The 25000-nt window shown below is 33.5% G+C and overlaps 1 protein-coding gene across 2 annotated transcripts in view; it reads right to left on the bottom strand.

Moving 5' to 3' along the window:
- The window catches only part of rad51b (RAD51 paralog B), a 76679-nt gene extending 60987 nt beyond the window's left edge, over positions 1-15692 (bottom strand). For both annotated transcript variants that reach the window (XM_056480975.1, XM_056480976.1), the window contains exons 1-6: positions 15456-15692; positions 15264-15377; positions 15007-15111; positions 12528-12664; positions 12328-12447; positions 10280-10463 (exon numbers count right to left, since the gene is read on the bottom strand). In XM_056480975.1, the coding sequence (XP_056336950.1) occupies positions 10280-10463; positions 12328-12447; positions 12528-12664; positions 15007-15111; positions 15264-15377; positions 15456-15539 (744 nt within the window). In that variant the 5' untranslated portion in view covers positions 15540-15692. The remainder of the gene's footprint in view (positions 1-10279; positions 10464-12327; positions 12448-12527; positions 12665-15006; positions 15112-15263; positions 15378-15455) is intronic.
- Positions 15693-25000: the final 9308 nt, after the last annotated feature.

The following is a 25000-nucleotide window of genomic DNA, read 5'->3' as shown; positions in this document are numbered from 1 at the left end:
TCTGGGAAACATCCATACACACTCATTCACACACATACACTATGGACAATTTAGCCTACCCAATTCACCTGTACCACATGTCTTTGAACTGTGGAGGAAACTGGAGCACCCGGAGGAAACCCACACGAACACGAGGAGAACGTACAAACTCCACACAGAAACGCCAACTGACCCAGCCGAGGCTCGAACCAGCGACCTCCATGCTGTGAGGCGACAGCACTACCTACTGAGCCACAGCGTCGCCCCAACTTTTAGCTTAGCTTAACATAAATCATTGATTCGGATTAGACCGTTAGCATCTCGATGAATAAATTAAAGAGTGAACAATTTTCCTATTTAAAGCTTAGTTTCATTGTGTACTCAATTTTAGGCTGATATGTCAAGGAACTATACTCCCATTCTGGCTTAATAATCAAGATATTTTGGCGGAAGCCCTTTTAGCTTAGCATAAAACATTGAATCATATTAGACCGTTAGCATCTCGCTCAAAAATTGTAAGAGTTTGGATGTTTTTCAAATTTAAAGATTGACTCTTCTGTAGTAACATTGTGTCGTAAGTTTCTAGGCTGATGTGGCTCATTCTGGCACAATAATCACGGGATTTTCTCAGCACCTGAAAATAGTTCCCAGCTATAGATAGATATAGTACACACAAAAAAATCATATTAATCTAAAACATTGTGCACGTCTTTATACAGTTACTTTTGCTCAATTGAATGCATCCATTCCGAATTAATTGATTGTAATATATTTGTAAATATGATCACAAGTGAACAATGCTTAACACAGGTGTAGACAAGTGTTCACTAAAACATTTTGATCTCATCCACAAAACACATTTGACTGAAGTGCTTTCTTGGTGTTGTTTTCGAGTGATGCAATATAATTTACCATATGGGAACTATTCAGTCAACTACACATAATGAACTCAGTTTAATAGACAAGTAGATACAAATCACATTTACCTCCATTTCTCTGGATTCAGCATCTTAACATATATTTGTTGGACATGTTTGGTGGGAAATGTTTATCTAGAATTCCTCTTTATGAATGTGCTTAATACATCCTGCAGGTTGTCACCCTCATAATACATTTAAAAGGTACAAATATCTTCACATCCAAGGAAATTGATATAATTTAAAGGGGACAGGGAGCTAGAACCAATAAACTGTTGAGGATCAGGGTACAGGGTACGGCAGCAAAATATCTTGATTATTATGCCAGAATGAGAGTATAGTTCCTTGAAATATCAGCCTAAAAACTTAGTACATAACGAAACTACAGAAGAGTCAAGCTTTAAATAGGAAAATTGTTCACTCTTTAATTTTTTTCATTGAGATGCTAACGGTCTAATCCGAATCAATGATTTATGTTAAGCTAAGCTAAAAGTTGTGGTGACGCGGTGGCTCTGTAGGTAGTGCTGTGAACATGATCTCTCTTAACTACATGAATATCAGTGTAATTAAAACAAGCTATATTTCACTCGGAGTACTTAATCTTGCACTCAAAACCACAGAGTAAAGGCTGCTGTAAGTAGGTCAGTGTTCTGGTTTGATCAAATGTGGTTCTTGGCCTGAAGAGAACCAGTGCACTGGTGTCTCAAAAACACACAAATAAAATAATAATACACATTTTTTACATTTGTTTATATTTTATTTAATAACATCATGGCTGAGTCCCTTTAAAAATAAAATGTATAATGCATGACAATTACATAGATGTTGTCTCTCATAAGAAAGGCCAATACTAAACATGTCATGTGTGTAGGACTAATTTCTTTCACATTTCATCAAAAGCCTTTGTTTTGTTTAGATTTTTTGCCTTTTATGGGTGGTGAAGTAATTCAAATCATTTAGCGTGGTGATATTTAACTAATGTGGCAAATATCTGGCTGGAACTACTTTAGCTGTGTGGTTCCCTGAAAATAATCGCACTTTTAAATGTGATTCATTACCAAAAATGATAAAGTAAAAGTTGTATTGTTAAGTAATCAAGTTGAAAGGCATCGTTTTACCAGCTTTGTCATGACAGCACAGTAGAGCTATTGCAGGCAGCAGAAACAAGTATACCACATGTCCCGTTGGCATGTTATTTGAGCAAATGTTGCTTTTCTGGTAAGAATGTGCAGATAAATATAAATGTACAGTCAATAGGGCATAATATTAAGCTATTTTGGTCATGGTACACTGCTCTAGCACTTTGGTCAGTGCAGCAGCTAACTGCCCTTGCATAGTGCAAGTCATTAAAATGAATGGGTTTCATTGCGCAGCACTTTCCGTGTCCAGTGTGAAAGCCAATTCACACCGAGCAGTGGCTGCAGGGAAAGTGAAACCATCAAACTGAACACTAACAGCACTACTTTACTTATAGTTAATTATTGCACCTAGATGGATATTTGTTTATATTATTTATATTTGTAACTCAATCGCCTGTCAGTTGAATTTGTGGAAAAACATTTAGTATTTTTACATGTTTATTACTGCATATAATTGGTTTAAAATAGAAAAATTTTGTTTCATAAAGTACAAGTTAATTTCAAAATGTACTCACATTTCATGCATTTTGGGGTTTTTCCAGGTAAATAAAAGAATATTTTTTAATATACATTGTATCACTAAGGACTTTTTTAAAGGGTCATGAAACACCAAAACACATTTTTTGAGAAGTTGACAGCCAAATATGTGTCCCACGTTGCTAAACACACTATTAGGACACATATTTCACAAAAAAAGTGAAAATTTGTTGTTTTTGCATTATTTCGAGCAAATTAGTTTTTCCTGTTTGAAAAGAAATTTTAAATCTATGTCACGGCCATGAGATCCTTGTGTAAATTCCAGCGCGGAGACTGGATGTCTGTACCGGCCAGCACAACATCTTTGAGTTTTCAGCATTAATTCATGAGAAAGACTTGGTTCGGACCAATCAGCGCGCTCTATTATGAATGAGGCACAACTTCATTAATATGCATGATATAACTTCAAACTGTTTTTACCTGTTAAAGTGTTTAGATGGCAGAGAGACGCCACGTTGTGTTGCCAACTGAAATTAAAACAAGTGGAGGAAGAAGAATTGTTTAAAGACATGGGTCGTCAGTGTTGTGTTTTCATTTCCTCGCTATGAGAGCACAGCTGAACTCATGTGGATTACAGTGGTCTGCTAACACGCGAAACAAATAAGTTTGTAAGGAACATTTTTACCCAGGAGCTTTTCGCATCTGGAAATGGTGAAATCCGGATTTGCCGCTCGTCCCTTTTTAAAAAAAGATGCGGTTCCAGTTGGTGTTGATTGTCCTGTCTCTTCAGATTTGGTATATGCGTGTGATCCGTGTTCTTTGTTTATGCTTATTCAGAGGCAAAGTTAGTTCGTATCATCAGCAGTACTCTTTCAGTTTTTGAAGACATACCTTAGTCAAAATTATTAGTTACTACGTTTACAGTACGTTGATATCCCTACAATACTATAGACTGAAAGATCCGCTGTAAATGCTGCTCTCTGAATGTAAACATAAACACCTTAATCAAACCATTACCGTCATGTAGGATTTTTCACCACGTTTCGTGACAGGATAGTCTATACACACACGGCTGGTTGGTGCTATTATATGCAACTACCGAGTCTCTGCATCCAAGTTAATACGTTTTTTTCTGCCATTCGCCGTGTGGTATCAAAAATGACTATAAAACAACACTCTTCCAGCAGTTCCTCGCATCCAATATCTTGTTTGTCATGGGGGGCATGCATGAAATGTTCCTGAATGAAAGTGAAAGTGCCAAACTGCAGTTAAAGTCGACAAAATTAAGAATGAATGCTCCAATGATGTTAATCGATCTGTGTGCTATAACCAGCCTGATCTCACAAGAAAACGTAAGTATTTTACGTTTTAACAGTTTAGTGGCTAATTCGTACGAATTCGTACGGGTTCAGTCAAACGAAATGGTACGATTTTAAAAAGGAGGCGTGGCACCTAACCCCGCCCCTAACCCCAACCGTCATTGGAGGATGAGCAAATCGTACTAAATTGTACGAATTAGATCGTACGAATTCGTACAAATTAGCCACTAAAAAAAAAGTTACGAATTGCCATGAGATTGTGTTGGCTATAACATGTAAAACGAGATCATGAAAGGTACATCAAAGAGGCAAGTCATGTAAACACTTTAATTAAATTATTGCTTTATTCAGACTAAGGCAAACAATTCGATTACTGGTGTCCATGTAAACATAGTCAATGTCAATCCCACTACATCTGTGTTGCCTGAAAATCAGCGCATGCATGTACTGAAACTCCCCTTTTCATGCAAACCTTTCCCTCTTTCGCCCCTCAACACTCCCACCTAAACAAGACTGGACTCACCCACTTTTTTCAAACTAGAGGTGTGAAAACACCCTGCTGAGACACATCTTGTCTTATTCTCATTCTTGTGGGGGGTCTTGTAATACGGAAACATCTCACAGGATGATTTATTTCAAACACTTTGAAGTAATGAGGGGAGTTAGGAGTAAAAACATGTTAGGAGTAAAAACCAAGCCATATCACTGAGAAGCGACGCAACTGCTGTCAAATCACAGAACGACTGTCTTCAATTTCATGATTGCACAGCCCTAGTTTTCACGGCTGTGAAACTGTTCATCCAAACTAACTACAAGAATATAAATCTTAATTAAAATACAGCTATATCTCATTCGCAGTACTTAATCTTGCGCTCATTTGGGTAAAGACTGCTATATAAGTAGGTCGATGTCCTGATCGAATGCTTTTCTTGGCCTAAAGAGAAGCATTGTCTCATGCGACTCAAAAACACACAAATAAAAACAATCCGCCAGAACCCCAAACACTCCAGCATTCCTTTATATGCATAAAGCTTGAGAGAACAAACTTAATTACCTCATTACGGTTTGGCTGGAGGTGGTAAAGTGTTCGGTTTTATTTTGGAAATGAAAAGTCTTGACCTATTTTACGGTTATGAGCTTTTATGAGTGCGAGGAGGGCTGTGAGATGGTGATCTACCTCCAGGAGTTATCAGCCATGTGGCTTCGTGTTGAGGCCCATTTCTGCTGCTGTGGAAAGCTGTATTAAAGCTCACTTGTGGCCACTGGCAGCGTCAAGCAAAGACATTTACAGCGCTGATTTAAAACACAAAAGCTGTCTTTAAAACGAGCATCGCCGGAGGGGAGAATCGCTGCAGATCAGATGAGTTTGGGGTTTGCAAACTCTGAGAAGAATTCACTGGTTCTTTTAAAATGAAAGAAGGCAGAGTTTTGTTGTAGCGAGTTCGCTTTTAGACTTGACTCCAATGTCAACAAAGCACAAATAAAGTCAATGAAATTATATATCCAACTCAGTTTGCTTCAAGTAACTTTTAACTGCTGTTGTATGCAAGCCATATTTGTTCGTAGATGTGCAGCGGAGGTCAAAATCTGAATTCCTGGAATTTCAAGTCTATTTTGAATATATACGTACATCTGGTTGCTGTCATGCATGAAATGTGCACACATACAAAATGAGGTTAAAACAATATTTGCACTTATTATTATTATTGTGTCCTCTTGTATGTTCGAGACATCAACCTAATTTATATCTTCTAAATTTCAAATTAAAATTTAAAAACTATTAAATAAATAAAATATGGCATTAATTTAATTAGTGAAAAATATTATTAATATTAACAATTACATATATAATTAGCTAGAAATATGCAGTAAATATTATAAATATTAAATACATATATATATTATAAATATAGATATACATAAGACAAAATTATCAAATAAACAAATTTCTTTGCATTTATCATGTTTCTCAATAATATTAATAACAATCATATGATGATGAATGCATTAATAAAATGAATCTCATTATTATTATTTTATTATTATTAATAATACAAGAAATGTGACAATTAATTAAAATATTTTTATTGTGCTAAATTGTTTATAGCTTTTGAATCCCTACTGTATTTAATATATTTTCCTACAAATTATATTTTAAATAATATTATTGTTGTTTTAGTTTTTATAATCATCATTATCACTTTTTTATTATTATTGAGAAATATATACGCTAAAAAATTAAAATTTTGATAATTATATTAATGTATTTGTTACTTGTTGATTATTATCATTATTATTATTATATTATTATTAATATTATTGTTATTATTATATTATTATTATTCATATTAATATTCATATTATTATTGTTATTATTATTATTGTTATTATGATTACTAGGGCTGAACAATATATCGTTTAAGTATCGATATCGCAATGTGTGTTCTGTAATAGTCACATCGCAGGATTAGATTGTTCAAAACATCAACCTAATTTATATTTTTTATATAGATTTTAAATTAAATTTTAAAAACTATTAAAACTAAAATAGGGCATTAAATTTAATTTTGTGAAAAATATTAATAATATTAATAGTAATTAACAATTAAATATATAATTAGCTAGAAATATGCAGTAAACATTATAAATATTAAATACAAATATTTATTATAAATAATATAGATATATATATATATAAGACAAAATTATCAAATAAACAAATCTAGCATTTATCATGTTTCTCAATAATATTAATAATAATCATATGATGATGATGATGATGAATGCATTAATAAAATTAATGTTATTGTTATTGACAATTAGTTAAAAAAAAAAAAAAAAATATATATATATATATATATATATATATATATATATATATATATATTTTTTTTTTTTAAACAATATTATTGTTGTTTTTTATAACAATTTTTATAATCATCATCATCATCGTCTTTTTATTATTATTATTAATAAACATATATGCTAAGAAATTTGAACTTTGATAATTAAATTCATGTTGTTTAGTTACTTGTTTATATTATTCATATTATTTATATTATAGGGGCTGAACAAAGTGTCGATATGTCAATGTGTGTACTAGTACTAGTAAATGTGTGTGCTGGTACTAGTAAATGTGTGTACTGGTACTAGTAAATGTGTGTACTGCTACTAGTAAATGTGTGTGCTGGTACTAGTAAATGTGTGTACTAGTACTAGTAAATGTGTGTACTGGTACTAGTAAATGTGTGTACTGGTACTAGTAAATGTGTGTGCTGGTACTAGTAAATGTGTGTACTAGTACTAGTAAATATGTGTGCTGGTACTAGTAAATGTGTGTACTAGTAAATGTGTGTGCTGGTACTAGTAAATGTGTGTACTGGTACTAGTAAATGTGTGTACTAGTACTAGTACTACTAAAAGTGTGTACTAGTACTAGTAAATGTGTGTGCTGGTACTAGTAAATGTGTGTACTAGTACTACTAAATGTGTGTACTAGTACTAGTAAATGTGTGTGCTGGTAATAGTAAATGTGTGTACTAGTACTAGTAAATGTGTGTGTTGGTACTAGTAAATGTGTGTACTAGTACTAGTACTACTAAATGTGTGTACTAGTACTAGTAAATGTGTGTGCTGGTACTAGTAAATGTGTGTACTAGTACTAGTAAATGTGTGTGCTGGTACTAGTAAATGTGTGTACTAGTACTACTAAAAGTGTGTACTAGTACTAGTAAATGTGTGTGCTGGTACTAGTAAATGTGTGTACTAGTACTAGTACTACTAAATGTGTGTACTAGTACTAGTAAATGTGTGTAATAGTACTAGTAAATGTGTGTACTAGTACTAGTAAATGTGTTGACTAGTACTAGTAAATGTGTGTACTGGTACTAGTAAATGTGTGTAATAGTACTATTAAATGTATGTACTAGTACTAGTAATACTCACACTCCCCAGAAAACCACAAAGCACTGTTTCTTTAACTTTTTTGCTCTGTTGTATTTATACTGTTTATGCTTAAAATGTATTTTATTTTATGCAGATCGACTGCATAGAAAAAGACTTAGTCAGCCCAGTTGAGCTTAATTAATGAAACCTTTATAAGTAAAGCTATTCAACTCATCTGATATGAATTACATTTAAACAATATACCGCAATGTCAGATTTTTTTTTATATCGCACAGTCCTAATTATTACTACTACTGCTGCTGCTATTATATTGTTATTAATATAATCATTTGCTGGAAATATGTGTAATGTAAAACAAATAAGTGGCACTATAGAACTAATTAACATAATTTTGTATTTTGTTTTATAGGATTATCATAAAATTTGTCTAAATATGCCTAAAAGCTAAATAACCATAGCTTTATAGTGATCTCGGATTTTCAGCTCCCTACTGTGTGTATTCATTAGTAAAGTCTGATTCAGAATCAGACTTCATTAGAATCAGAATTCATTAGAAGGAAGGAGGGAAAAAATATGGTCCAATCCAACCTTTCCCAGATAAACTTGCTGCCGGTGATGGGGGTGAGTACAGGCATCACACGAGAATCTTTGAGGATCTTACAGTAGAGCGGAAATTCCCGAGATCAGATAGCAGGCCAAACGAGCAGGCATTCTGTGAATGAGGCTCAGAGGGATCATTCAACTAAAAATGAACATTTCCTCACCATTTACTGACACTCAAGTGGATGAGCTTCTTTGTTCTGTTGAACACATTTGAAAGTGACTTCCACAGTAAGAAGAGTAGTGCTGGGCTATAATCAATCGCAATTAAACGCATCCAAAATATAACCTTGTTTTGACATAATATACAGTTAAAGTCAGAATTATTAGCCCCCCTTGAATTTAGTTTTCTTTTTTAAATATTTCCCAAATGATGTTTCTCAGAGCAAGGAAATTTTCACAGTATGTCTGATAATATTTTTTCTTCTGGAGAAAGTCTTATTTGTTTTATTTCGGCTAGAATAAAAGCAGTTTTTAGTTTTTTAAAACGATTTTAAGGTCAATATTATTAGCCCCTTTAAGCTACATATTTTTTCAATAGTCTACAGAACAAACCATCGTTATATAATAACTTGCCTATTTACCCTAACCTGCCTAGTTAACCTAATTAACCTAGTTAAGCCTTTAAATGTCACTGTAAGCTGTATAGAAGTGTCTTGAAAATATCTAGTCAAATATTATTTACTGTCATCATGGCAAAAATAAAATAAATAAAAAAATATTTAAAAAACTTTATTAGAAATGAGTTATTAAAACTGTTATGATTAGAAATGTGCTGAAAAAAATCTCTCTGTTAAATAGAAATTGGGGAAAACGTAAACAGGAAGGCTAATAATTCTGACTTCAACTGTATATGTGTGTGTGCGTGTATACATACATGTTGGACTGGTTCCCAACATTTATCAAAATATCTTTTTTTGTTGTTTCATCAACAGAAGCAAGCGCAGGGTGAGTAAATGTTGACAGAAGTTTCATCTTTAAGAGTGTTTTAAAAATGTATTTACTCTATGTGGCTTCTCTTGCGCCCTCTGGTGTTGGAAATATAGTGGTGAAGAATTTAGATGTTACTGTATATCTTTGCAAAGCATTTGGACATTACTATATACAGCAAGTATGTTATTTTAAAAAAGCAACATGCTAAATTATCCATAGATGTGGTCATCTAAATGCAGCCATTAACAGATATTTTTATATATCGTTTCTATTAAATACACTTCAGGCATTGCATCAGTTGAAGATATTAAGTATTTAATATATTTTCCTCTGATTTTCCTGAGTTGATTTTAAAATAGCCATGTTAAAAATTAATCAAAAGTTTTCATTTAGAACTATTTTAACTTCATTTTCAATTTTTTTTATTAAAATAAAACTACATTAATATACATTTAATTGTTTTAAAAATGTTATACTTATGAGACAAAAAAAAAAACTCAAAAGGAATCCTCGTATATTACTTTTTTGCAGCACTGGTCTTAAAATATAAATGTTAAATATTATATATTATAGTATGTTCTTAGATTACAAATTAAGAATCTAATTTTATCATTATTTTTTATTTATTTATTTATTTATTTATTATTATTATTATTATTATTATTATTATTATTATTATTATTTTATGCAGCTTCAATAATTTTACTCTATTTTCTTTTTCAAATAAATGCTCCTTTTATAATTTCTTTACATTTATTCAATTGACAAACACCTTTTTCCAAAGTGACTTACGAGTGAGAGCCCTAGAAGCTAGTCAAAATCAACAAAAAAGCAAACTATATGTCATTATTAACCATTTTCCATGTTTTAAACTCTACTTGTTTCCCTTGAACTTGAACGTGACTGAAAAAAGCAGCACTTAAATGCACAAACCTAAATAACTAGCGCCACCTTGTGGAATCTACTACAAGTGTACGATCTGTGCTAAATCCATGCACAAGTCTCTCACCGGGATGCAGAACTCCTTCGAGAGGTACTTCAGTACAGCTGCTTCCTGGCCGAGGAAGTTACTCCTGTGTGTCAGATTTCCGGGCAGTGACGTGTCGAACTCCTTCCTCACAACAGAGGCCACAGAATCCAAAATAAGCAGCCCCGCTCGACAAGCAATGATGTCCTCCTCTAGACGCTCCAGCCTGGGTGACATCCGAGCAGCATTAATGCGTGTTCATGAGCTTAAACGACACAGCCTGACCTACCATACGATTTTAGATGATCATAATCTCATTTATGCGATAATACTTTTGCAAATACTGTACAATGTTTTTGTAGCCCCCCTGTTTATTTTTTCCCCCAATTTCTGTTTAACAGAGAGCAGATTTCTTCAGCACATTTCTAAACATGATAGTTTTAATAACTCATTTCTAATAACAGATTTATTTTATCTTTGCTGTAATGGCAGTAAATAATATTTGACTAGATATTTTTCAAGACACTTCTAAACAGCTTAAAATGACATTTAAAACATTAAATATTTTTTATTATTATTTTAAACTGATTTTATTCTAGCCGAAATAAAACAAATAAGACTTTCTCCTGAAGAAAAAATATTATCAGACATACTGTGAAAATTTCCTTGCTCTGTTCAACATCATGTGGGAAATTTTTAAAAAAGATAAAAATCCAAAGGAGGTTGAATAATTCTGATTGCAACGGTAACTGAACAGGTTTTCAAAAATGATTATGATTTATGTGTGAATTTTTGAATCATAATTGAACATAAATATGATATGTTGCACAATTTCTGTATTTTAACATTATCAGCAACAGTAGCAAAGACCATTTTTCGTATTGAATATTTTCAGCTTTTTAGCTGGTTCTTTTCTTGATTTTTATTTTTATTAAAATTACCGGTTCCAAGTTATTTTTTGTTAAAACAAATGGTTTTTCATTTTTGTATAAATGAAAAGCAAATGACATTCGTCTCCTTCCTTTTTTGCTGATCTGAAAAATGGTCTGATCCGTGACTCAAAAACTGTAGTGAACCGAACCGTGAGATTTGTGATCTCACGGTTTTACACAACTAGCTAGAATGCATTATTATTATTATTATTATTATTATTATTATTATTATTATTATTATTATTGAAAACAAGACATTTATAATTACTGATAACACCAAAATCATTATTTATTATTAGGCATTTGCAAATAATTATTTGATAAAAATAATAAAAAAATAAATAAACTACAATATAAAGTTTAAGATTAGCAAGATTTTAAAAAAAATTCAGCTAGAATGCATTATTATTATTATTAATATTATTATTATTATTATTATTATTATTACTATTATTAAAATCAAGACATTTATAATTACTGATAACACCAAAATCATTATTGTTTATTAGGCATTTGCAAATAATTCTTTGATAATAATAATAATAATAATAATAAATAAACTACAAATGTAACATTTTAGATAAGCAAGATAAAAAAACTTTTCAGCTAGAATGCATTATTATCATTTTTATTATCATTATTATTATTATTATTATTATTATTATTATTATTATTATTATTATTATTATTATTACTATTATTATTATCATTATCATTATCATTATTATTATTATTATCTGTAAAAGACATTTACAATCAAATATAAATCACAAAACCATTATTGATTATTAGGCATAAAAAATATTGTCATCGTGATTTCTGAAAGATCATGTCAAAGTGAAGAAAATTTTGCTTTGCATTAAATATATAAATGACATTTTTAAACATTTATTGCAATAATATTTCATAATATTACTGTTTTTAACTGTAAAAAAATCTTTAAAAATTGAGCTTTGGAGTGCATAAAAATAATTACAAACTTTAAAAAAACTGACCCCTTAAAACCTGTGCATAGTCATTTGAATAATGAATTGAGAAACCTCTTTTTAATCCAGACCAACCAGCTAAGATAAATGAAATACAAATATGAACATTCCCCAAAATAACAGTGAAATGAACTGAATAATATGTATACAGGTGTTTTAGAAACATTCCAACCTCTTCAGGACATCCTGACAGGTGAGTTCCCTAAAGAGATGAACACGAGCAGCCATTTCCAGCAGACGCTCCTTCACTGAGAAGAACTCTGGGAATCTGGCCTGGGCCATTTCTATCAGTCTTAGAGAAGAAGATGGTTTGTTAAAGAGAAAACACAACATGTGCGGATGAGAGAGACACAGAGCTGATATTCTGAACACCTTTCAGCAGAGAAGGCCGATTCTGTGTCGATGTAGACGACGCCACTGTCCAGACCGCCCAGGCTTTTGGGTAGAGTAGCCAAAACACTGAGCATCATGCAGAACTGAGTCTTTCCACAGCCTGACGGACCCGTCACCTGACGAACACAAGAGACGGCTCAAGCTAAATTTATCATAATCATCATTTACTCATCCTTTAATTGTTTCAAAGTTTCTTTACTCTGTTGAACACAAAAGAAGATGTTTTGAAAAATGCTGAAACTTGTAACCATTGCCTTCCATATATTCGTTTTTCCAACTGTGGAAGTTAACTGTTGCAGGGTTTTCGACTTTCACCAAAACATCTTCCTTAGTGATTTAACTGAATAAAGAAACTCCTGAAGGGTTGAAACCACATGAGGGTGAGTAAATAATGAGCATATTTTCCTTTTTGGGTAAAGTTTACCTTTATTCACTTTCACATTGTTACAAACAAAATGTACAGCAAATCTATAAAATGTACTATTCTATTTTCCTCCTACTTCATCTTTTTTTAAGGACAACACTGTGATGATGCATTGCAATGGTCATCAGCATCATAAGTGTGCGTGTGTGTCATTACTGTCCTGTGGAATAAGACAAGAACTAATTGACTAGGACATAAAGCTAGTAAAAACGTGTGCGATGCAATTCCCCAGCATATAAATAGCTCTACAACTGGAATATTTATGAGGGCATGTGATATAGAAGTATCTTTTTAATAGGTACTATTAAATGATGTCAACTGAATAAGTACTAGTATCTAACAAATAATTAATATCTAATGAATAAATGCAAATTACTAACTTATGAAGTTATATTACAGGTTATGTTTAAATAAGGCGTTTCGTGATTAATCATGATTAATTACAAAAAAGGTGTGATTAGTAAATTTTTTTTAATCATTTTACAGCCCTAATATATATATATATATATATATATATATATATATATATATATATATATATATATATATATATATATATATATATATATATATTCTTCATAATTATAATTTTTTAAATTGTCAGTAGTATTTAAAGAAAAGTTATGCTAAATAAAAAGTGTATGTTTACATTGATGTTTTTGACACATTATTTAAAATATGTGGCTAAGAAATAGCTATTAACTTCTTTTTTTTGGCCCATTTTGGCGGGGCAAGCAAAAATTTAAACCACAGGCCCAATCGGGCCAGTAGAAAAAATCCTTAGCGTTAAATCCTGAACAAATGAAATTCAAACTAGTATCCAAAGACGTACTAGAATGTAGCTAATAGTTGTCTATCTAATAAATAATTGTTTATTTATTAAGTATAAGATCCAGTGTTGGATGTAATTAGTTAAAAAAATACTGAAAAAGTTAAGTGATTACTTTTCATCCTCAGGTAATTTAATAACAGTTACTTAAAGTATACTTGCCTAAAATATTGTGCATCAATTGAGCAGTCCTGTATAAATCAGTTTAGATAAGCAGAATAACTGTAAATATTTAATTTTGCTCTGCCAATATTTTTGCAGAACTCAATTTTTCAACTAAAAAAATTACAATTTGACAAACAACAATTTGAAATTTATATAATTATAATTAAAACAATTAAGACAATTATAATTAAGAAACAATGAATTAAGCACGAAATTCAAGTAAATATGTATGAAATATGGTGCCATTATTACTTATACTATGATGTTTTTGATACATATGTTCAACATTTTGAAATCGTTTTTTCTATACTGTATATAAAGCTAAAAGGCCTTGTCAAATCTAAATATTCTGTAGGCTTTGAAGTATGTAAGGATTTAAGTCTCAAACCGAATAAAAAAAATTACTTAATAAATACAATTACTTAATTATTCATTCTTTAATTCATTCATTATCTTTTTGGCTTTGTCCCTTCATTAATAAGGGGGCGCCAACCTATCCGGCACACATTTTACCCAGCACGTGCCCTTCCAGTCACAACCCAACACTGGGAAACACCCACACACTCTTGCACACACTCACATACCCTACGGCAAATTTAGCTTATTCAATTCACCTGTACCGCATGTCTTTGGACTGTGGGGGAAACCGGAGCACCCAGAGGAAACCACACAAACATGGGAAGAACATGCAAACTCCACACAGAAACGCCAATTGACCAAGGCAGGGCTTGAACCAGCGACCTTATAGCTGTGAGGTGATTGTGCTAACCATTACTTAATTATTAAAAACTAAATTCAGAATCTCTAGAAAACACCCGCACTAAAACACTGAGATGTGCATTCTGGCCCCATGGGGCTATAAATACGAAACTGTCAAGCGTTTTTACTAGATGTTAGTATATTTTATTGATGGAATTACTTTATTTGAAAGCACCCAACACTGTAAGGATCCAATTAATAGGAACAAGAATAGTTTGACCGCAGCTTTTCATTTTTGGTTGAACTAACTCTCCATGTAAGCCAATGCAGGACTAGACTACCTCAGTGAGAGCACCCCGGGGCAGTCCTCCATGCAGTAACCTGTCCAGAGCAGGAATTGATGTGGAGAAACACAGCTCTTCCTTCCTCTTCCATAAATCCAAGGCCTGTCATCAAAAACAGCATCAACTACTGATGAAAGACATGATGTCAAATGAACACGACTTAAAGGGATATAGTTCACCCGAAATTAAAAACTCCATCCCCCCTACATTTTCTTTTTAGGGCGTACTACACCTTTAATGTGGTAATAACTTACAGTGCTGACAGCCGGAACACAGGCTTTACTGACCAGACGCTGGAAATTCAGAGCCGCCGGGTAACTGAGTCCAGCCAGACGCGAGAGCTCCACCGGGGTGACAGACAGGACATCCTACAGGTCACACACACATTAAGAGAAGTCTACTCTCATTACGAGGAAACATTCAAGAGGACTGTCAGACTGTTATACCTGGCAGGTTTCCAGCTGATGCCGCTTGAGTCTCTCGCACAGATCAGCTGAGACTCCGGACCTCCGCAACTTCTTACTTGCCATTGAGACGATTAAAAATCGCTATACGATTGTAATATAACTATAAAACATGACACCATCCAGTAACGGCTGTACACATTATGTAGACAGCTTTAGTGTGAAGTTTTTCCATGGAAATTTGTTCCGTGGTAAGTTTTGAAAGGGCGAAGCGCGCCCGGAAACGGACGACAAGTTGTAGGCCATGTTGGTTGTGGGTAATGTAGTTTATGACTCTGACGACTGTTTGACGTGCATTTAAATACTTTTCTATATACAATTAAAGACAGAATTATTAGCCCACCTTTGATTTTTTTTTTTTTTTCTTTTTTTAAAATTTTCCAAATGATGTTTAACAGAGCAAGGAAATGTTCACAGTATGTCTGATAATATTTTTTCTTCTGTAGAAAGTCTTATTTGTTTTATTTCGGCTAGATTAAAGCAATTTTTAAAAACAAGGTCAAAGTTATTAGCCACTTTAAACTATATATTTTTTGAAAGTCTACAGAACAAACAATCATTATAATAACTAAGAACTTGCCTAATTACCCTAACCTGACTATTCATTCATTCATTCATTCATTTTCTTCTTAGTCTCTTTATTAATCTGGGGTCGCCACAGTGGAATGAACCGCCAACTTATTCAGCATGTTTTTACGCAGCGGATACCCGCAACCCATCTCTGGGAAACACCCATACACACTCACTCACTCACACACACACTACGGACAATTTAGCTTACCCAATTCACTTGTACCACATGTCTTTGGACTGAAACCCACGCGAACACAGGGAGAACATGCAAACTCCACACAGAAATGCCAACTGATCCAGCTGAGGCTTGAACCAGCAGCCTTCTTGCTGTGAGGCGACAGCACTACCTGCTGCGCCACTGCGTCGCCCCCTAACCTGACTAGTTAACCTGATTAACCTAGTTAAGCCTTTAAATGTCACTTAAAGCTGTATAGAAGTGTCTTGAAAAATATCGAGTCAAATATAATTTACTGCCATCATGGCAAAGATAAAATAAATCAGTTATTAGAAATGAGTTATTAAACCTTTTATGATTAGAAATGTGTTAAAAAATCTGCTCTCTGTTAAACAGAAATGGGGGGGGGGGGAATAAACAAAAGAGCTAATAATTCTGACTTTAACCGTGCATGTTATTTTGTATGATTTTAAAACCTGAGGCCGCCATGAATAGTGGAACGTTTCTTTACTGCACATGCAAATATTATAATCTAATCACAAACATGGCTAATTAACTGTACATATAGTTAGTTTGTGAAGTTGTTCTTTCTTTTATTTTTGTGAGTTCATTGTATTTCATTTAACATTAAGAAGATAAAGGTTCCATACCTGGAATACCTGGAATTGCTTAGATAATTAGGGGCCAATTAGCGTAGGCACCTATTGTATCCGTTCCGGTTCATCTTCCTCTCCTTTTGCTCTGGGAGTCTAAGGCAGCCCTATGAACTCTTTGAGGCATTTCCGCAAACTTTGGCACACTGATAGAGGACAGTCTGAACTCGAACTCAAAAGGGCTACAATAAAAAAAAAATTCTCTTCTGATTCCTCGGCTCAGTCCAATTTAAACGCACCCTATGATGTCATTTTCCATCATAAAATTATTTTAGCTATTTCTAATTTTTTGTAAAACCTATTTGAACGAAATGTTCTTTGGCCGTTTGTCCAATTTTCACAAAAATTTGATCACGTGATCTACAGAATATGCTGACCAAAAGTCATGAGACTGGTCTTGCAGATTCCATGTATCATACAGAGAACATTGATATAATTTATTTCCTAATTGGCACCATCTTTAATTAATTTGAAAAGCTGTTGTGCATAGATCATTAGTCCAATTTCCACCGAGTTTGACCTCAGACCACGCTGCCAAAAAGTTCTAGAATCTTTCAGTTGCTCTGTAGCTTGTTGCCGTGCTTGTTTATGATGTGGCCGCTGGGCTGCTTGGCCCCGGTAATTGCTGCTTGCAGCTATATTTGTTATTTATGTTCATTGCTAACTGGGATGATATGTATTCCATAAGTTTCACAAAATAAGATTGCACTGCAAATAATGCAATAAATCTTTGGTGAAAACTGAACGTCTTCGTGCTTTATTTTATACATCATTCAAATAACATTAAGCTTGGTATTTTAACATGATATTAGTATCACAAGGAGATCTGTGCGAGAGCTCTTTTGATTTCCATCCAGATTATTTTCCTTGTACATATCCATGATATTACAGCAGAAAAGCCAAAAGTAATCTGCAAACGTTATGAGTTGCCCTTTAACGTTCAGTGGATGAACTTTAAGATGTATAATGTCGTCTCGCTGTATTCAGATCTTTAAAACAATTCACTGATTGTTTACTGTTCAACAGAGAAAACTCTCATGATTTACACAAGTATCATAGGGCGTATACATAGAAAAAAGGTGAATTACTTCATAGCATCACATGACTAAAAATTATAAGACAATCTAATAATGTCGAGAATTTAGATTTGCCACTGCAAAAATGTACATCATTTTTTTTATTTAGTTGAAGTCAGAATTATTAGCCCCCCTGTTTATTTTTTCCCCAATTTCTATTTAACTGAGAGAAGATTTTCTCAACACATTTCTAAACATAATAGTTTTAATAACTCATTTCTAATAACTGATTTATTTTATCTTTTCCATGATGACAGTAAATAATATTTGACTAGATATTTTTAAGACACTTCTATACAGCTTAAAGTGACATTTAAAGGCTTAACTAGGTTAATTAGGTCAACTAGGCAGGTTAGGGTAATTAGGCAAGTTATTGTATAATGATGGTTTGTTCTATAGATTATCGAATAAATATATAGATTAAAGGGGCTAATAATATTGACCTTAAAATGGCTTTTAAAAAATGTAAAACCGCTTTTATTATAGCTGAAATAAAAACAAATAAGACTTTCTCCAGAAGAAAAAATATTATCAGACATACTGTGAAAATTTCCTTGCTCGTTACACATCATTTGGGAAATATTTAAAAAAGAAAAAATCGAAGGTGGGCTAATAATTCTGACTTCAACTGTATATTAAAAATATAAAAGTGTTTTGTGGATGGACGGGCATCTGCCACATAAAAAAACATATGCCAGAGTAATTGGTGGTTCATTCTGCTGTGGTGACCCTTAATAAAGCTGAAGAAAACTGAGTGAGAGAGTAAGAAAAAAGGTTTCAAGTAGTTTTTTACTCTATTTTTAATTCAATGAACTCAAGTCAAGTTGAGTTTTCTTGTCATTCTGATACGTTAAACGAAATGTTAAGAAGTGTACAGTGGAACGAAATGTTACAGAAATAACATAAAGATAAATGAACACAGCATTAACTAAAGAGCTATTTTCTTTTAAACAAAGCTCTAACGTATACTATAAATCTAACTGATCTAACTACATTGAACTCAACTATAAATAGTTGACTACACATAATCATGGTGTGTTAAAGTTATGGTCAAGCCTGTATCTGAAAAGAAATCATATCACTCTTTTTCGTCATGTTTATTGTTTGTGTTTGGCTTGATTTAATGCGTTCCCCTGAACCTCCCAATGTTTTGATAACCTCACAGTGATCCTCCTAAGTTATTTTCGTGGTCAACTCTGCCCTTTTGACGTCAGTATACGTACCAAGCTCTTTTTATCGTTTCCTAATTTTAAGAATCAACACAACCTTGGGAATTTTCTTGTGGACAGACTTAATTTACACCTGCATGGATGAGATACATGTGGTGGGATGTAGGGATATAACAGATTTGGCTCTAAACTAAAAAAAGAACAAAAAAAAGAGTGGAGTCTGTATAAAAAAATGTTTCACTTGGCTAAAAATGCAACGCAATGACAAATTTAAAAGGGAAGCATTTCTCACGATTTTTTAATGTCACTGTCAATGTCTCCAATCCACTAAACCCTTAAGTCATTAAAGAGATAGTTCACCTAAGAGATTAGAGACTAATCTTTCACTTCTTCCTCAACTTGTTTGAGTTTCTTTCTTCTGTTGAACATAAAGGAGGTTATATTGAAGAATTTTGGGAAAAAACAACTTCCATTTGTTCCGATGGATGTCAACCCAGCGAGCACCGTGATGTCAAAATCACATCACAAACATGTCAAAGTGTGGTTTATTTATAAACTAATTTCGAGAGGATCACGTGCTTATGATCAACACGGCTGGCTCCTCATAAGCTCCGTAATGTGACCAATTAGATGATTACGGAAGCATTATAAATAACCAGAGTTTTTCACTCTTCGTCTTGAAGCTTCCCCCTCCTTCCACCCCTACTTCCTCCCTCTTTTTTCCGATAGGGCGACACGGTGGCCCAGTGGCTAGCACTGTTGCCTCACAGCAGGAACACTGCTGGTCCAACCTCCTATCGGGCTGGTTGGTGTTTCTGTGCGGAGATTACATGTTCTCCCTGTGTTCGCGTGGGTTTCCCCCGGGTTCCCCGGTTTCCTCCCACCGTCCAAAAACATATACCATAGCAATAGATTAAACCAAATTATCACCGAAAACAACCCTAGTTTACACTTCTCATGCGGCAACAAGCAGGGGAGTTCTCGAGACCTACCTGAGCTCGAACTCCCCTCTCGCCCTTCTAATGGGAGGGAGCCCCGTGCTCGAGGATATTACGAGCTCAGGGCTCTCTCCCGGGACAGCATGCCAAATACGCTTTATTGATTATCAGCTAAGTGTGAACTCTTGAAATCTGAATTGATTTCAAACCAAATTGACATCTAACATTGGTGCCAAAAAAAAAAAACATCAAAAATTGCTTACTAGTTATTTGACACCAATCAAATATATCAATTTGACATCTGATATTGACATAAAAAATATCAAAAATTGATTACGTGTTTTTTGACACCAATCAAATAAAATAACGAACGTTAAATTACAGCAATTTCTTGTCATTTTTTTGAATTACGGTAAATTTCTGTCATTTTACATTCGTTATTTTATGGTAAATTAGTATAATTTAACGTCTGTTACGTAAACAAAAACGTAAAATAACGGAATTAATTTTTACAGTGTGTTAAAACAAAATTCCTTTTGTTCATTCCCATGCTGGAATTTATTCAGTAAATGTATTTCCTTTGTAGTTTATGTGCAATTTTTTCTTATCAGAAAATATTTGATCCTACTCAGTTGTGCGCATTTATTCTTTATGCGCATTTTCAAAATGTAAGCATCACGTAACACAGTGTTGTATGCAATATTACAAATGCGCATAAAAATAGGTGAATGGAAAGTAAACTAATGATTGCTATTTTCCAACATTCTTCAGAATATCTAATTTTTTTGTACAACAGAACAAAGATATTCATCAAAGAAGCACTTGAGTGTGAGAAAATGAAGATATTTAATTTTTCAGGTGAACGTTTGATTTTATGCTGCATAAAAACTTAATCTCATGACCAGCTCTCTGAAGATGAATTAGATTTAGACATCATTGTAATAGAATCAGACTCAAAAACATCTCTGACATTCAAACCGCCTCAGATAACCCTTTTAAATGGTAAGACGTGACAGCGTTTGCTCTTTCCGTGGCGGAGAAAGTATTCACAGATTGTATGAGCCACCAGTGTTTCGCATTGCTCTCAGGGCATCTGACAGCCAGTGTGAAGTTTGACAGAGACAGACAGGAGCTCCATGTATGGGCAAAGCATCGGCCTGTCTTTCACTATCTCTGGACCTGATAGAGATAAACACCCTGCTGTCCATGACACTTGGCCACAGACCCGCTGAATGGCTCTGGTTAAAATAGCCTGGAATTACTGCAGATAAAAGGGGCATTGGGATTATGCAGATATGAATTATACAATATGTAGCTTTACTTTTTTCATGTTTGTAACACTGGACCACGAAACTTATTAAATAAAAATGGACAATTTGAATATTGTTTATTATGTGTGGAAAGTATTTAGCTGAGATTTAAGGCTATTTATTTATCTAAATATATTAAAAAATGTCTTAAAATATGTCAAATTAAGTCCTTAGCAATGCATATTACTAAACAAACATTGGGGTTTTATATTTTTACTGTAGTAATTTTACAAAATGTCTTCATGGACTGTGATCTTTACTTTTTAATTTGATGTTTTGATTTTTAACAGTATTTTTGGCTATTCCTGCTATCTTTAAGCTAACTTAAGACTCAAGAAAAATATTTTTAATCAATTTAAATTTAATTAATTTATATATTATAATATATATTTAATTTTATTTAATTTTAATTAATAAATAATTAATACAAATAAAATTTTTAACTATTTTATTTTATTTTATTTATTTTTTTTTTTTTGATTTATTTTTTTTATTTAATTTTTAATTTTAATTTTAATTTTAATTTTAATTTTTAATTTTTTAATTTTTTTAATTTTTTTATTTTTATTTTATTTATTTATTTATTTATTTTTATTTTTATTTTTTTATTATTATTTTATTTTATTTTATTTATTTATTCATTTTATTTTATGCAGAAGACACTAGCCCCTTTCACACATACCTTTGGTGGTAAATTTTCCGGAAAGGGAAAATGTGAAAATACTAGTAAATTCGTTCCGGGAATTTTCTGGAAAGAGAAATTGTAACATTACTGATAATTTGCCGGAATGCTGCACTGTGTGAACACAAAAGGAAGATTGCCGGAAAGAGCGCGTTCACATCTAGAACACGCTGACGTGAGACGTCTACTTTAGCCAATCAGAACACTCAGACGCACTCACATCTGCGCTTTTTATGAAAATAAAAGCCTTTGAATATTTTTCCAGACACATTTAGCTGCTAGATGTTAGTCAGAAAACGTTTCTATGTTCCTTCTTAATGCCAACTGTGTACAAAATTATAGATAAAATGCTTATGTTAAACTGCTGTTTGTTTACCTTCAAGCTCTGCTTCAGTTTCTTGACGCGTGTGCATGTGAAGGAGCCGATGAGCTCCAGCACACACACATATTATGAACATCTTGACATGCGAAAGTGTTCCTCCGTATGTTCCTCCATATGTTTTCATCGCAGTTGTTCACAATACTTATCCATGCACAGAGTTTGTAATGTAGTCAAGTGTGTAAACATTTAGCTGCGGTTCACGCTTCTGCTGATGTCTCTGGGACAAAGCAGCTGCATGAACGCTACAGCTTTAAATAAAAGTGAAACCATCAACAAAAGACTGACCACTTCTATGTTTACAAATACAAGCGCAGCCGTTTAGAGCTCATTTCTGGTTTTATCAGTTTTTTGGAATGAATGTGTGAATGATCTTTCCCGAAAAAATCCCAGAACGTCCATGCCTGAGTGAACACCTTTTTTTTATGAAGTTACTGGTAAAGTCATCCGGAAATTTTCTGGATATTTACTGGTATCATTGTGTGAAAGGGGCTACTGTCATTAAGCAGCTAAAGTTTATGAACTGAAAAAATAGATATTGTCAGGCACATTTCGAGCAATAATCACATGATAACCCATTAAGAAAAAAGTTTTTGGATTGCATTTCTTAACTCCTAATGGATGGATGGATATTTGAATGGGTTCGGTTGGGTTGGGTTGAATGGATGGATGGATGGATGGATGAATGGATGCATTGGATGGATGGTTGGGTTGGTTGAATTGGTGGATGGATGGATGGGTTAGATAGGGTTGAATGGATGGATGTTTGGGTTGGTTGGTTGATTGGATGGATGGATGGATGGATGGATGGATGGACGCGTTGGATGGATGGTTGGGTTGGTTGGATCGGTTGGATTGATGGATGGATGGATGGATGGATGGGTTGGATTGGTTGAATGGATGGATAGGTTGGATTGGGTTGAATGGATGGATGGTTGGGTTGGTTGGTTGGTTGGATGGATGGATGGATGGATGAATGGATGGATGGATGGGTTGGATTGGGTTGGGTTGAATGGATGGATGGTTGGGTTGGTTGGTTGGTTGGTTGGTTGTTTGGTTGGTTGGTTGGTTGGTTGGTTGGTTGGTTGGTTGGTTGGTTGGTTGGTTGGTTGGTTGGTTACGTTGGGTTGGGTTGGTTTGCGTTGGGTTGTGTTGGTTTGGTTGGATGAATGGATGGATGGATGGATGGATGGATGGATGGGTTGAATTTTATTGAATGGATGGATGGATGGGTTGGGTTGAATTAGGTTGAATGGAAGGATGGTTGGTTGGTTGGTCAGTTGGTTGGTTGGTCAGTTGGTTGGTTGGTTGGTTGGTTGGTCAGTTGGTTGGTTGGATGGGTTGGATTGGGTTGAATGGATGGATAATTTGGTTGGTTGGTTGGTTGGTAGTTTGGATGGATGGATGGATGGATGAATGGGTTGGGTTAGGGTTGGGTTGAATGGATGGATGGTTAGGTTGATTTGTTGGTTGGTTGGATGGATGGATGGATGGATGGATGGCTGGATAGATCGATTTTGTTTTTGCAATCAACAGCATGATTCACCTGTTTCTGTCTGCAGTAAAGGGCCCTTGTTCTTCATTATCAGTGTTTTCTTTCATTTGATGATTCACTTTATTTGTTCTCTTGTTATTGTAGGTCTGTAAACAGCACTGTAATGGCATACAAGGGTCAACATACATAAATGCAAACGGTTAGAAAAAATGTCAGTGGCCTTCTCTCCCTTTGTTTCACACTCAAACGCCATACTGTTGTTCTCTTCTGACTTTGACTTTTATAAGAGGGTCAGAAATCTACATTTGTGATTTATTCAGATACAGTAAAGATTAAGCCTCATTTTTAGTTTTTCACTAACTAAAATATTTCACCCTGGACCTTAAACCCTGTCTTCATTTTCACAACAGCAGAAAAAAAATCATTAGAGTATTACATAGAAATCATGTTTCATTAATACATTTAGTAAATTTACTACTGTAAATATATCAGCACTTAATTTTTTGATTAGTTAAGCACTTAATTTAGATAACTTTAAAAGCGATTTTCTCATTATTTGATCTTTCTTATTAATTTTCATCCTCAGATTCCAAGTTGTATCTCAACCAAATAGTCCTATCCTAGCAAACATATAAAAATCTTATTCATACAGCTTTATTGTGATGTATAAATCTTAATTTAAACAAAAAGAAAAAAGAAACTGACCCTTATGACTTAATATAATAGGCTTAATGAAAAAAATAACATCATACCACATGCAACAAAGTCATTTGCCATGGTCATGCAGAATTCTGAATTAGCAAATTGATTTATGACATAGAAACAGAGTTCAAACCACATTCAGTTATTCGAGATCAAACAGAATGCATTTGAATAATTGAGTAGCTCTCAGGCATATATTTGCATGAGATCTGAATGTCAAAATTGAATCCATCTTTCACAATAAACCTGTAATGACAGTCTACTTACACTGCACGTCTTATCCTGCAAAAAAGATTGATGGATAAACGGAAGGACAGAAAGGGAGAGACTGATAAAAGTAGAAGAGAATATTGGTATTGCAATTGTTCTTAAAGT

The sequence above is a fragment of the Danio aesculapii genome, chromosome 20, assembly GCF_903798145.1.
Source record: "Danio aesculapii chromosome 20, fDanAes4.1, whole genome shotgun sequence".
NCBI lineage: Eukaryota > Metazoa > Chordata > Actinopteri > Cypriniformes > Danionidae > Danio > Danio aesculapii.
Note: the sequence above shows the minus strand (reverse complement) of the source record. Positions and strands in the feature narration are given on the sequence as shown.